The following is a 14,730-nucleotide window of genomic DNA, read 5'->3' on the forward strand; positions in this document are numbered from 1 at the left end:
ACCACAGGCAGGATGGAAAAAAACTTCAAAAGAATGCAATGCCAGCAGATTTTTTTTTTTTTTTTTTTTTTTTTCTATTTAGAAATGCAGGTCTGGGCTGGCCAGTTCTTACAATTTTTCAAGAGAAATTGGAACTTAGATTTTTACAGGAATTTTTCTAGTTTTTAAACATTGGCAAACAATTTTGTAAAATTTTAAGAATTATAGGCCAAACAAAACACATCCACAAGCTGAGTTTACCCTGTTCATAACATTAGTCATAAGCAGTTAAACTCACTTTCAGGTTTTCAAAATTACTCATCGTGTCTAAATATCTGTGTGGAATGTAGGCTGCATATCAACCCTCAAGCCTTAACTCGTTAGAAAATCATCTTCATTAACATTTTACTATTGTATTTTATTTACTCTTTCTCTCTCTTTGATAAAGAATAAGGAACCTGAGGTGCTCTCTCCTAAGCTGTTTTAAAAATTGGGCTCAAAACAGGATTAAGGAGAATTCAAGTGCACAAAGATCCCATAAAAAATTAAGTTGAACATTCAGGCCCACATTTGGGACTCAAGAATAAATGATTTCATTATGCAAATCCACTCTTACACTCAATTCAAGCATGCTCCAATTGAGTCAAGATATGGCAGTATCTAAACAAATATGTTTTGTATGATAGTTAACTTCAAGATGGGGAAAAAAAAACAACAAAAACTCTTCCTACATTAAATGTCCCCCAATGGGCAAGTAAGGACAGAACACAAGACATTCAGAAAAGGTCGGAGAATTTAAGGAAGCTTAAGACTGCCACCATTTTCACCAGTTAATGTAGTGATAATCAAAGCAGCTATTTTGCATTTAGAGGGTTTTTTTTGCTGAGGTTGGGGGGGGGGGGGGTGTTGAAATCTCTGTCAGGATTATGGATGCTTTTAAATATGTTATGGTGTGTTCAATGCAGTGACTGTGCCAAGGAACCCTCTCTTAGTTTGGGTTCCCTCAGAAGCAATTTATGTGGAGGTGAAGGGAACAGAGGAGAAAAGGTTGGTGAGACAAGAAGGAGAAGAGCTAGCACAGGGCTCTGTCCATCCAGCTACTTGTGTGGGTGACTGGGGCTTAAGCCCGTGCAGCTGTGCTCCACAGCTGTCCTCCCTAAGAGGCCAGTGAGCACCGTATATTCACCAAGTCCCATCGGTGATTTCTTGAGGGCTACTGGTGAGGGCTACAACTTCTGGAAGAAAATGCCTTAGACAGACCTGCAGGTGTTGGAAGTGGGGCCAGTGTGCACTGAAGTGAAAGGTGGGGTGGGGGTGGGGGGCAGTGAATGTTGTCCGCACCTTCCCGACTATATCTGTCCTGCCTCCCCTGTCTTTGATAGACAATGACATTTTCTCAATATTACATAAAGTTTTGAAAGGTTGGAAAATAACTTTAGGGCGAGTCCCTTACTATCTTTTCAACCATATTGTTTAACCTGTGCCTTCCTATGTGCAAATTCTGGAGCAGTGGCTGATCTCTCAGGAGCCTTTAATCGTGTAGTAAGGTATGGTTGCCAGGATGCCAAGTTGAACTGCAGAATGGAGAGTGCAGAGAAATGAAGAAGCTGACTTCAGAAACCTCTGGGACCAAAAATGCCACTTCATTTAAATGCTTGCAGGAAAACATGGATAAATAGCAAGGACAACAATCTTTGAGATTTAAAAACTTCACATTCTCTCCCCTAAGAGCACCTGTGACAATAGTTATCTGAAATTTCTAAATAGTGATTTCCACTCTCCATATTCTGCAAATGAGAAGAAAGGTACTCGCCAAGAACAGAGCTGGTTGGGCACCTGAGTGCATAGCATGTAACACAAATTCCACCTTTTTATTCATGTTGGGGGAAAGGAAGTGAAAAGTGAGAAGTGGGTAGAGAGATGCCTACAGGATGGAAACATGGCTTTACAGTTTGACAGATGTCCTACTTCAATAGGACATAGATGTCCTACTTCAATCACTGCTGCTTTGTATATTAATGTCACCTTCCCAATTCTTTCTCCCCTAAGGGATTCTTTCAAAGGCCCAATGACAAATTTTAAACAAACAAGAAAATAAAGTGAAATAGCATAAAAATAAGGTAATTCTGCTCCAAGTATTACCATACTAAAAATTTCATTCCTGATAACTGCTTCACTTTATGACCTGGATAAACTTCTGGAAAGTTCTATTTCTCCATTTCCACTGTGCTAAGAGTACTTAGAATTAGATAGTGAGTAGTAGGTGATAAAACTACTGAGGTGTCCCATGGGGGTGTGAGCACAATATCAAAACTAAACATTTAGCCGAAACTGGTTTGGCTTAGTGGATAGAGCACGTTGGCCTGTGGACTGAAAGGTCCCAGGTTCGATTCCCGTCAAGGGCATGTACCTTCTTTGCGGGCACATCCGCAGTAGGGGGTGTGCAAGAGGCAGCTGATTGATGTCTCTCTCTCATCGATGTTTCTAGCTCTCTATCCCTCTCTCTTCCTCTCTGTAAAAAACTCAATAAAATATATTTAAAAATAAAACAAAAAACTAAACATTTGCTGTGTGGTACATTTCAACTCCTCTTCAAAGTACAGGTACCCAATTAATCAACAAGACATCAAGTGTACTTGAACACAGAGGATTAATCCAAACTCTCATTTTTATTTGTATTCATGTCTTCCCATTTATGAACAATAAGTGGTCTGTTCATCTGGAAATGATTAGCTCTCCACCCAAGAAGAGAGGAGAAAAAGCAGAGATTGATTTCTGGTGACTCTGGGGAGGATGGACACTGTGGTTCAGAGCCATGGGTGGTATTATAACTTAACAGATTTTTTCTATGAAAGCACCCAGAATGTGGAAAGCAGAGTTCATTTAGTCTGACACCTTCTCAATGCAAATGGCAGTGAGCTGGGAGCAGACGGGTACATTTTAATGGGCAGGCCAGGATCACCTCAGACCAGAAGCATGGCCTTGCTCCTTCTCTGCCTAAGGCAGACAACACCCTCACCCCACACATTTCCCCACCTTGGTCACGAGGAAACCATCTCCTTAGATTCTAAAGAAAGTTCACTGATTTCACAGGTGAAGAAAATCTAGGCCTCCCAAAAGAAAGACTTTTTTCTACCATGCTGATACTGCAGAATTTTCAACTAATTTCTAAAAACCTCTTCTTCTGTACGAATATAAGTTAAAGTGTTAGAGCCCATCATCTCCTCCTGTCCAGTGATGTCTTCGTTTTTGGAATAGAGAATGTGTCACTTTCACAGTTCTATATCCCTTTGGTAAAAACCTCCTGAGTCAAGCATGCTGCTGCCTTCTTTCCTTGGGAAGAATGCATATGATAGTAAACCTCCAATCTAAAGTAGAGAGAAAATAGTGGGGTTCTTTCAACTAAAATAAAAGTATAATAGTCTTTCAACTAAAATAAAAGTATAATAAGTCTCATGAAAGATTTAGCAATCAGAACTTGACTGAAAGTCACCTACAAACCTACTAGCATTTCTCTAATAAAGGCTTCCCAGGAAAACCTCAAACTGTCTGTGGTAAATGAATGGAAAGAAGAAAAACTCAAGATTAAGGAAATACATTTAGTGCCTTGAGGACAAGACTGTATCCACCTCATCTTTGACTACCCAATGGATTAGCTTGCTTCACTTCCTATTTATTAAATCCTTAACCAAACAATAGTTTTTATGTCAAAAATTATATTGTAAGCCAGACTCAATTATTCATGCATTCATTCATACTTTATTGAAACAACCATTTATTTTGAGTTTTTTTATTTTTCAGGAAATGTGCTATGAGCTGGGGTTGGGGGTGGGAGCAAATAGAAGACACTCAATGTTCAGGTTCTGATTGATCTAATTGCTTTAGCAAAAGTTCAAAAGTGCAAGCACTCATCTAATCAACATTTATTGAGCACCCACCATGTCAGGCTCTGTTCTAGGCATTTATTCTGTATGCAGCAACTCATAAAAGGCTCAGACATTCCTGCCTTCGTGGAGCTTACATGTCTAAACAGGAAGACACACAAAGAGCAAGTCAAGGAGATGGTGTGTCAGAGACTAGTAAGTTGTTTTCAGACAAGCCAGGCGGAGCAAGGAGGTAAGAGATGAAGGCAAGGTTGCAGTTTGCTCAAAGTGCTCGGGAAACGCTTACTGAGAGCAAAGATCCAGCAGGAAGTGAGGGTGTGAGCCATACAGACCAAACATCTCACACAGGAATTCAGTAATCTACTACCCTAGTAATGCTGTCTCTAGTAGACCCCCAGAACATTCACATTGTCTGTTCCAAAAGGTTAAGGGAATGGAAAGAGACCAATTTAAGGGGAAAAAAAGAAGTACCACCCTTTTGTTTCTCACTTTCCCACCTGAACAGTTTTCTATTCCTTCTTTGGCCAGAGCCTCGGGAAAATTGGTAAAGAGGGTAACTTTTTTTTGCACAATTAAAGTGGAATGCAACTGAAAAATAGTTGTTTGGGGGAAGAAACCTCATTTTTATTTTTCTAGGACTTTAAAGTAAAAGCAGACACTTCTTTTGTCTGAATTATCAGAAAAATTCACCTCCCAAGACTCTCTGAGTCAGAAAGTCTGACCTCTTAGTTCAGAGGGCTGGCCTCACACATAGTAACACCACATTGTTTAAGAAGCTGTTTAGAACCCTAGTCTTACTTCCCCATAAAGGTTACAGAAATACATGTATTTTTTTTCCTCATTGCATCCATTTTCAGTTAAAGAGTTTTAACCGTCTGAGGTTCATTACTTCACACTTGAAAAACCTACAAACCACAGGAAATGAAAACTTGACTAAAATCAGATGACACAAACAGCCAACCCTGAAAGTGCGTTGGGCCCTGATCAATGATAGGGGACCTTTAGCCAAAAGGGAATGTTCTGATGAAACTCTTTCACTGCCAGAAAATGGCTTCAACTTATAGGATTCTCTCCTCTTTTGATCAAAGTGTTGCAACCCAAGTTGAGTGCAACCCAAAAGATAATAAGGATTCTGCAAATTCTTATTGAATGTTCAACATATTAAAAGTTGTTTCAGCATTCAAAATTACTTGGACTGCTTCTCAAGCAATGCATGGGCAAGAAAAATGGGCAAGCCAACATTTAAAAAAATATTTTACTTGAAACAAACCAACCATAGCCACCAGAAAGGATGCAATTAATTTTTTAAAATAATTTTCTCCAGAAAGCATAACCGGCCCATTCATAGGTCTTCCTCTTCACAAGGGGATAAGTGAACAAATTAAAATGGGATGTGCCACCTCTGAAAGGGTTTCAATCTCCTTCTCTCTCTAGAAAACTGGTACTACAACATGTCTATTCATCTTGGCTACAAATAAGATTAGTATGGGCAAGATCTGTATTTTCTTTATGTCAGCTATAAACTGAGTATACTTTAAAAAGTAATGTTCAATTTTAATCTTATTCAACAGTGATGACTTCCATAAGCTATTGTATGTACATGTACTTGTTCCAAGGGCCTTTCAGTGAAATAGAAATAAATTAAATGAAGACTATCTCTGAAAAAAAAGAGCAACCATAGAGGGGTCTGAAAAGGGAACACATTCCATGGAAAAGCAAAAAGGAAAGACTGACTACTCATGGAAAGAAAGACCTGAGGAGAGGTGGGAATGAGAACCTTGAAGACCAACGAGTCTTACAATTTTGTTACAGCAGTTTCTGAGAAATGAGGCATAAATCCAAGTGAGGACATGTAAACTAGTTTCTTCCCCTGTCCTTAGCTACTTCTAATATCTGGTTTACTTTTGGAGGGTTACATTATAAGGCTGCAAATTGTGCCTTCCCACTGATGTACAGTTCTCTCAGTTTGAAATTATAATCTCTCTCTTCTTACTATTAAAGTGTCTTTGCTTTTTCTCTATTATACAACGTCACAGTCACATCAAAGGAACTCTGAAGTATAGATATTTTTTCTCCATGATACCTTCACTTATATCATCATCCTTCATGGATGCATTACCTCATTCTCCCCTTACCTTGTGCATCGCCCAGGTTCAGTTTTTTATTTATTTTATATTGAACGCTCTATCAGATGTACTACATCTATAAAATAGCACCTTTCAATATAACATCACTTGTAAACAGACACAGATTCTAAGGAGCAAGCAGTCTTATGGGACAGTCATTAAGTGCCCCCATGATTCAAGGCCTTCCTAGGCTATGATCAAGAAAGTGGCTAATCATGCATTGGGACTGTAGCCAGAAGTGCCCCTCCCCTTCTTTACCTGTTTGCTGATGTTTCAAACTCCTAGCACCCACCAAATTTTTCATTCCATTGGTGAATTTACAACTCTCAATGACAATAGGCTGAAGAAGAGTCAACACAATGATGTTAATTAATAGAAACTGATTGCATGTCTTTTTGATGGTAAAGAGACTTGGGACCTAAGGCTGTGAGGAGGGAATCCCTCTGAGGAAGGGCAGGGCACAGAGGGGCCAGGCTGCAGGCATCTGATGAAACTGTCCCACACTGGTCTTGCTGAAATGGAGCATCAGCTGACAGCAACCCACGTGGTATCACATTTAAAAGGACTTATTGTGGGCTACCCTATCCACTCAGTTAGTATGTCCATGAAGTCAGGAACAAATGCCATCTAATCCTAAGCAGGCATTAGGCTTCTGTCTACTACAGGTAGGCCACTTACTAAACAACAACAACAAAACAAACAGAAAAAACTCAAATGTATACAACACTGAATTATTTGAAAAAAAATGGGTAATGGGGGTGGCAAAGTTTAAACACACTCTTAATCAACCTGCCATTACCCCCTGGGTGGGCCCTGCAAGTGTAAATTATAGACATCAGGATAAAGTGACAGATATCTAAGAAATCACCAACCAAAAAATGGGCTGAACTCCAAATAGATATCATGTTGGATTCAATCTGGTTTTCATTTTATAAATATATTGGCTAATGTGTTTCTCTTCACAAACAGATTTCATATCTATCCTTCAAGAGTAGGCTCATATGCCACAATCTCTTGGATAGCTTCCTAGATCCTCCAAATGAAATTTCTCCCACCCCTTTGGCACTCTCATCCCTCTTCTTTATGTCTCTGTTTTAGCCTGTACTGTATCCTATCTTTGCCTTAGCTTTCTGTGTCCATGTTTTATAGGCCCTATTTAACAATAAGCTCTGTGAAGACAAGGTTTCTACAGAACCCTGCCTTATCTGTAACTTTTATTTGTTTAAGGCTATAATTTACATTTTTTTTCCATATGTGTAATGGCTGCATTTTTCCTTTCCCACAAGCTCCATAAAGCATGGAGTCGTATCTGTTCTATTTTCCAATCTAAATATAGCATACTTCCTAGCACAATATTAGCATATAGTAGACATTCAATAAACATATTTTAGTTAACGTATTTCAGTAAACATAGTTTAGTCTAGCAAACACAATTTATACCAAATAGGATTTCAAATAATGGCTAAGTACAGTAGATCTGAATTGAATGGACTAAAACTAAGATGCAAACACTAAAGCCACAGTATAAAAACACACATTTGGAGTAAATCCTGAATTAAGAAGACAAACTCTTCAGGAAGACCCAGGGTCAGTAGCCCCCAAACATTATTTTTTTTATTTTTAGAAATAGTGAGAAAGTTTGCATTTTCTGCTTGAAATAGTGAGAAAGTTTGCATTTTCTGCTTGAAATCTTCCTTTGAGTGGCCTAGATTTTCTTCACCTGTGAAATCAATGAACTTGCCTTAGACTCTATGGAGATGTTTCACTTGTGACCAAGGTGGGAGAATCATGGGGACACTTAAGAGAATAGGTTTATTAGGTGATGTTATTGTTTAAAGAAAACAGGGAAAATATTCATTTATTTACAACCAAAAATCTAAAATCATATAATCTGGTCACAAAGAAACTGAGATTATAGATTTCTAACTAAATGTGTCCCTCTTGCTCTGCAGAATGATGTTTCATGGAGATCTCTGACTCTAAATGTATTGGGTAAGGGAAATTTTTAACACTACACTAGATTTCTGGTAAAATACACCAAGGCCTAATAATCCAGGAACTCTAGTGGATGTTTGAAAATGGAATATCTGATTTCTCATCCTGAGATGTCACAGCAGAGCTCATGGGAGTCAACTGGTCCTAGATAAGTCTTGATGAGTAGTGGTGCCTACATGACATACAGGGTAATCAAAGCTTTGGATGTGAACAAATGTCCTCAAAATATAGTGAACACTATGCCAAGAGAGTGAAGAATATTGCTTATAACAGCAGCTGAGAAACAAAGTTTCTTGGTTGGCCAAATTTGTATTGAGTCAGCAATGGCCATTCTTCAGCCTTCTTCTCTAGCTGGGGAAACCAAAATCAAAAGTGGCACTCAGGATATTTTCAGAGGCATAACAACAAACCCCAATTGTTTTCAATACCTCCTTTCCTCCTCCCATATTCAGTACAAGAATCATCTAGCCCAGGAGACTTCTTAGATTCTACTTCCCCAAAGCAAATTTAGTTGCCCCTTCCTCAGTGCTCCCAGTAGCGCTTTAATTGTATCAACCTTTTTATACGTTACTTTTCATGTCCTAACTGCATCTGTCTCTTAGGCATGACTTGTTTTATGGAGGGCAAGCATCTGTCTTATTTTTTTATACCCCAGAAATCCAAAATAGGCATGGACTTGGCTGGCATCAAAACCAGCCCACCCACATCTCAGTTACAAAGAGAAAAAAAATGCCTCTCACATAGGGGACATGAGGCCTCAGTAAGAATTTTCTGACTGATTACTGTGTGGCAGGCACTGCCCCATGTGCTAGGAATAACATTAAAGTAGCTAAGATCTTACTCTCCAGGGGACATTAAGAAGATAAACCCATCAACAGAAAGATTATTTTGGGTCATAATGGGTGATATGAACAAAATAAAAATGGACAATAAGATGAAGAGTGATTTGGAGGAACAAGACAGTGGCCTGCGGCACTGGACCTTTCAGCTGAGACCTGATGAGAAGGAGTCAGCCTGCAAGGGGAGAGTGTCCTGGAAAGAGGAAATTTTTGTTATTGGTGGGGGTAGATCCTGGGAGTAGAGGGAGCTGGTTAATTGCTAATTCTCTCTTTTCCATCTCTATCAGAGCAGAGTACCATCTTTCCCCCTTCACTCTACATATTATTTTCATTACCATTTCCATGTCCTTAATTCTGCTCCCTGATTTCCATTAAATTACAAGAACATGAGCCTCTGCCAGCAGCAAACACATCTGGAGCCCGCTTCTAACCTCTAATGATATAAAACAAACAAAAAGTCATTGGAAAATAGAAGCTGAGAGTATTAAGATTTAGTTTTCATTATTATTAGTTCCACTCAGTAATCTGGTTTGTCTGGCCCAATTACATCCCATTATCAGTACTGTTCATAGTTAGAAACTAAGTTAGAAACTTGCTCATCATTTGTTTCCATATTATCTCATAGAAAGTTCTAGTATGGGGTAAATATCTTTAGCAAAATTGCATATTTAACTATACACTAACATAAAAATACAACAGCAAATGTGCACGAAATTCATGCAAGGGGGGTGCGGGGGCGGGGGGGACCTCAGCCCAGCCTCCACCCTCTCCAATCTGGGAAACCTTGGGGAATGTCTGAATGCCAGTCACAATCCAGGATTGCTGGCTCCTAACCACTTGCCTGCCTTTCTGCCTGATTGCCCCTAACTACTTCTGCCTGCCAGTCAGATTGCCCCTGGCTATTCCCCTGCCAGCCTGATTGACATATAACTGCTCCCCAATCACCCCCAACTGCCCTCCCCTGCTGGCCCAGTCACTCCCAACTGTTCTCCCCTGCCAGCCTGATCACCCTTAACTGCCCTCCCCTGCAGACCTGGTCTCCCCCAACTACCTTCCCCTGAAGGCCTGTTCACTCTCAATTGCCCTCCCCTGCTGGCCATCTTGTGGTGGCCATCTTGTGATGACGTTGCAAGTGACGCCACATAGGGTTTTATTATATATTATAAGATAACTGAACTTGAAATTTCTTCACCATAATATTTATGTACTTCATTGCAAGTACTTATTCATCAAAAACTGTAATCAGCTCCGGCTGGGTTGCTCAGTGGTAAGAACATCGGCTTGTGGACTGAAGAGTCATGGGTTCAATTGCCAGCCAAGGGCACATACCTCAGTTGTAGGTTCAATCCCTAGCTGTGGTCAGGGTGTGAGCTGGAGGCAACCAATGGATATGTCTCTCACATCAATGTTTCTTTCTCTCTCCCCCCTTCTCTCCCTCTCTTCTACTCTCTCTCAAAAAAAAAAAAAAAAACAACAAACAAACAAACAAACAACAAAAAAACAATGGAAAATTATTCTAGAGTGAGGATTTAAAAAACAACAACTGTAATCGATAAGAGAAGGAAGAAGAGAAGCTATTTTCTGCATCATGACAAGATTGTCCAGATATTGTGCCTGGAATTCATCTCAAGTGACATTTCTAGTTATGTTTCCAATCACTCAGCATATAAGATTTTCCATTGCAAATGGAAATGCGCCCTGCTGTCAGTCAAAGCAGCCCAGGAAAGAATGTGTCACACGGAATGTACTCTACCTGATGTCATCTTCTGTTCCAACTGAAGGCATCTAGGTTCTTCTTGGGAGTCCTTTTCTTCCTGAGTTCCAGTCAAAGAGAGAGAGAGAGAGAGAGAGAGAGAGAGAGAGAGAGAGAGAGAGAGAGAGAGAGAGAGAGAGAGAGAGAGAGAAAGAGAGAGAGAGAGAGAGAGAGAGAGAGAGAGAACAATACATTCATTTAGATCAAATTTTTGCAGATCTACTAATTAATATGAGATCAAGATATGAAAAAAATTAGACCAAGCCCATTTAAAGACTGAGACTTTGGAGAAGCAACAAATGCAATAATAGGTGTTGAGTAGAATAACTACGGGGGCACTAGATTACAAATTGCAGGGTGCCACATACATGGCTGTGTCCATAAATGCCATCCTTGAGTAGTACAAGTTAGGGACCTCTGTGATTAATACATTTGGGGGCTTCAGTTACTTAGACATGGTGGTGATGGGGTTCTCCAGAAGATAGAAATTCTGCCAGTATGATACAACACAAGATAATAATGTCTTAGCTTTTATTATTCAAAGACCTAATTTCATGTACTTTTGAAAATTCTATCACTGCTCATAATTATTATTTTTTTAAAATATTTTCAGCAACTTTATTAGTAACAGTCTAAAACTGAAAACAACCCCAATGTCCTTCAATGGGTAAGTGATTAAACAAACTGTGATTCTTCCATACCATGAAATACTACTGATCAATAAAAAGAAACAAATTATTGATACATACCACAGTTTGGATGAATTTGAAGGGAATTATGCTGAGTGAAAGAATGTTAATCTCGAATATTTACATACTATATGATTCTATTTATATAACATCCTTGAAATGATAAAATTGGAAAGAGAACAATTAGTGGTTGCCAGAGGTTGGGGTTCGGGAGAAGCAGGGAATATGGCTGTGGCTTTAAAAGGGTAACACAAGAGATCTGTATAATGGAACTGTCCTGCATTTTGCCATGGTGGTCACATGAATCTACTCATCTAGTAAAAATGCATAAAACAAAATACACATAAATACACTAGAAGGAAAAGCACAAGCATTGAGCACAAATTTTTAATTATCTCAAATTAAATTTTCTCTTAAAGAGTTACCTATAGTTCAAAGGTCATTTCTATGAGGTGTCTATCTCCCTTTTAAGAGACATAAAATTATGAAAAGATACCACCCGAAGCTACCTAAACATTTTAGTTAAGGGATAAGATAAAGCTAAATGTATTAACATATGGAAATCTAAAGAAGACATTGAGAATGAAACAAGTTTCACATGAACATACTAATCCTTGTAAAGGAACTAGAATCAAAGCCCAAACTGGTGAGCAAATGGGAAAAGGAAAGAAAGCACGCTTCAGCACAGGAGGAAACCTTGTGATCAAATGTTGGCTCTGGCATTACCTAGATAACTCCTATGTTTTGTCATAGGTGACTCTAATAATAGGCCTATTGTTGTAAAACCAGTCCAAATACTATCAAGATGAAAACAGGTCCCTCATTGATTTGTTGGTTTAGGTGGTAACCTATGTCCTCCCACACCAAGAAAGTTCTGGCAAGAAAGTTTCAATGTGCAGTGAAGGTGGTGTTGGGAGAATGCCTTAAGCCAGGCACCTCCCAGGGACTTTCTGTTGGCTGATACAAGGTAGGAGGGTAGTAGGCATTATTACTCAATCAATTTCTTGGTCTTGAAGAAGTGCTCAAGGCAGAAGACCTGCCAATTGGCTAGTCCAATGAGGCATTGAAAAGATGCTGAAGTACAGGACCTGAGTGTTTGTTGATGCTCTGGTAACATGCATCTCCTCCTCTCATTCCTTCATGTAGACAACATCATTAATGATAGATTCTGAAAGGTCTTCTAGGTTTCCTATGACCACCTCTAAATGTTTGGACTTGTCAATTTTTGTGATCATTTCATAATTTTTTTTTTTTTACCTCCACACCATGCTTCATGTCTAGGATCATGAATTGGTCAGGTATCCACCTTGTTTCCTTGCTCTTAAAACACACTTTGAACATGTTATAATCTTTAGTGATAATGGCAAATATCCCTTTGGTTGCATCCTCTTTGGAGCACAGAATCTGTAATCTTGAGGTGAGTGCACAGGCTATCAGCACTTCCATACTTGCTGGTGATCTCTTATGTGCTGGTCACCAGCAGGTCCTTGTGGATCTCCTCATGGAGGCACTTGCTAGAGTTAATGGACATATGGAAGAAGATGGTGAGAACCAAGCTGGGGCTATGCAGAAGTAAGAGCAGTAACACTAACTTACAAGGGCCACACTGGGCTTGTGGGCCAGACAAACCAGACGGATGCTATACAATTATCTTTATCTGTAGAAAGATGGGTAAACATATTCTGAGTTCTAGTATGATATTCTATTTTTAAAATCTTTATTGTTCAGATTATTACAGCTGTCCCTCTTCTCCTCCCACCATGTTCCCACCCCACCACAGGCCCTCACAACCCCACTGTTTATGTCTATAGGTATTGCATACATGCATATAAGATCTTTGTTCAATCTCTTCCTGCACGCCACATCCCTTTCCCCTTGAGAATTGTCAGTCCACTCCATTTCCATGCCTCTGATTCTATTACAATCACCAGTTTATTCTGTTCATCAGATTTTTTATTCATTTGATTTTTAGATTCAGTTGTTAAAAGATAGGTACTTGTTGTCACTTTGCTGTTCATAATTTTTTATCTTTACCTTTTTCTTCTTCCTCTTCTTAAAGAATACCCTTCAGCATTTCCTACTATAATATTGGTTTGATTGTGATGAACTCCTTTAGCTTTTTCTTATCTATGAAGCTCTTTTTCTGACCTTCAATTCTAAATGATAGCTTTGCTTGGTTGTAGGTTCTTGCTATTCATCATTTTGAATATTTATTGCCACTCCAGTCTGGCCTGCATAGTTTCTGTTGAGAAATCAGCTGACAGTCGTATGGGTACTCCCTTGTAGGTAACTATTTTTCTCTTGCTGCTTTTAAGATTCTCTCTTTATCTTTTGCCCTTGGCATTTTAATTATGATGTGTATTGATGTGGTCCATTTGGGATTTCTCTTGTTTGGGGTTCTCTGTGCTTCCTGGACTTGTAAGAATATTTCTTTTACCAGGAAGTTTTCTGTCATCATTTCTTCAAATAGGTTTTTAATATATTGCTCTCTCTTTTTCTGGCACCCCCATAATTCAGATGTTGGTACGCTTAAAGTTGTCCCAGAGGCTCCTTACACTATCTTCATATTTTGGGATTCTTTTTCCTTTTTGCTCTTCTGGTTGGGTGTTTCTTGCTTCCTCATATTTCAAATATTTGACTTGATTCTTGGGATCCTCTACTATTGAATCTCTGCATATTATTCTTTATTTCAGTCAGTGTATGCTTAATTTCTGACTGATCATTCTCCATTTTTATTTATTTATTTATTTATTTATTTATTTATTTATTTATTTATTTATTTATTGCATTCTCATTAAGTTCCTTGAAGGAGTCACTAAGTACCTTGGAAGTTTCTAAAACATTCTTGAGTAACTTTGCAACTGTGATTTTGATCTCAATATCCAGTAGTTTGCTTTCTTCCATTTCTTTCATTTGTGACCTGTTTCTTTGTCTTTGCATTTTAGTTGCTTTCCTGTGTTTGTTTCTATGTATTGGGTAGCTGCTAAGTCTCCTTGAGTTGATAGAGTGGTCTTGTATAGCAGGTGTCCTATAGGGCCCAGTGGCTCAGCTTCCCCAATCACCTTTGTGGGCTGGTGCACAGTCTTGTTATAGTTAAGCCTTGATTGCTGTTGATATCACTGGGAGGAATTGACCTCCAGGCCAATTGACTGTGAGGACTAGCTGTGTTTACAATGGAACACCTTATGGTGCAGGACTTGCTTCAGTGGGGCTTTGGTGCTCACTGAGTCTGCCCCTTGAGTGTATTGCTTATGGATGTGAAGAGTTATAATCTGGTATGGTCTCACACTGACCACTGGTTACACTGGCTCTTGGATCTTTAAGGAGGTGCAAAGTCAGCCACTGCCTGGGGTCATCTAGCAGGAGCTACAGAGAGATCTACAGATTCTTCCTCTTTGTATCAGGTTTGGAAATGCCCAGACAATGTCCCCTGTGAAGCAAGGCAGGCCGGTGCTGGTGCTGGCC

The 14,730-nt window shown here is 39.2% G+C and overlaps 1 protein-coding gene and 1 pseudogene across 2 annotated transcripts in view; both read right to left on the minus strand.

Moving 5' to 3' along the window:
• Window positions 1-14,730, minus strand: part of FAM107B (family with sequence similarity 107 member B) — a gene marked incomplete at its 5' end in the record, with an annotated part of 241,681 nt that overhangs the window by 127,629 nt on the left and 99,322 nt on the right. Inside the window, one exon of the mRNA XM_084868848.1 lies at window positions 10,577-10,637. Within this exon, the coding sequence (XP_084724974.1) occupies window positions 10,577-10,637 (61 nt within the window). The remainder of the gene's footprint in view (window positions 1-10,576; window positions 10,638-14,730) is intronic.
• Window positions 12,254-14,169, minus strand: LOC311612446 (transmembrane emp24 domain-containing protein 10-like; annotated as a pseudogene). Its single transcript has 2 exons — window positions 14,089-14,169; window positions 12,254-12,904 (listed from the first exon to the last, which is right to left on the minus strand). The product of its transcript is annotated as a transmembrane emp24 domain-containing protein 10-like (transcript).

This window comes from Pipistrellus hanaki (genome assembly GCF_964339955.1).
Source record: "Pipistrellus hanaki genome assembly, chromosome: 1".
In the NCBI taxonomy this organism is placed as follows: domain Eukaryota; kingdom Metazoa; phylum Chordata; class Mammalia; order Chiroptera; family Vespertilionidae; genus Pipistrellus; species Pipistrellus hanaki.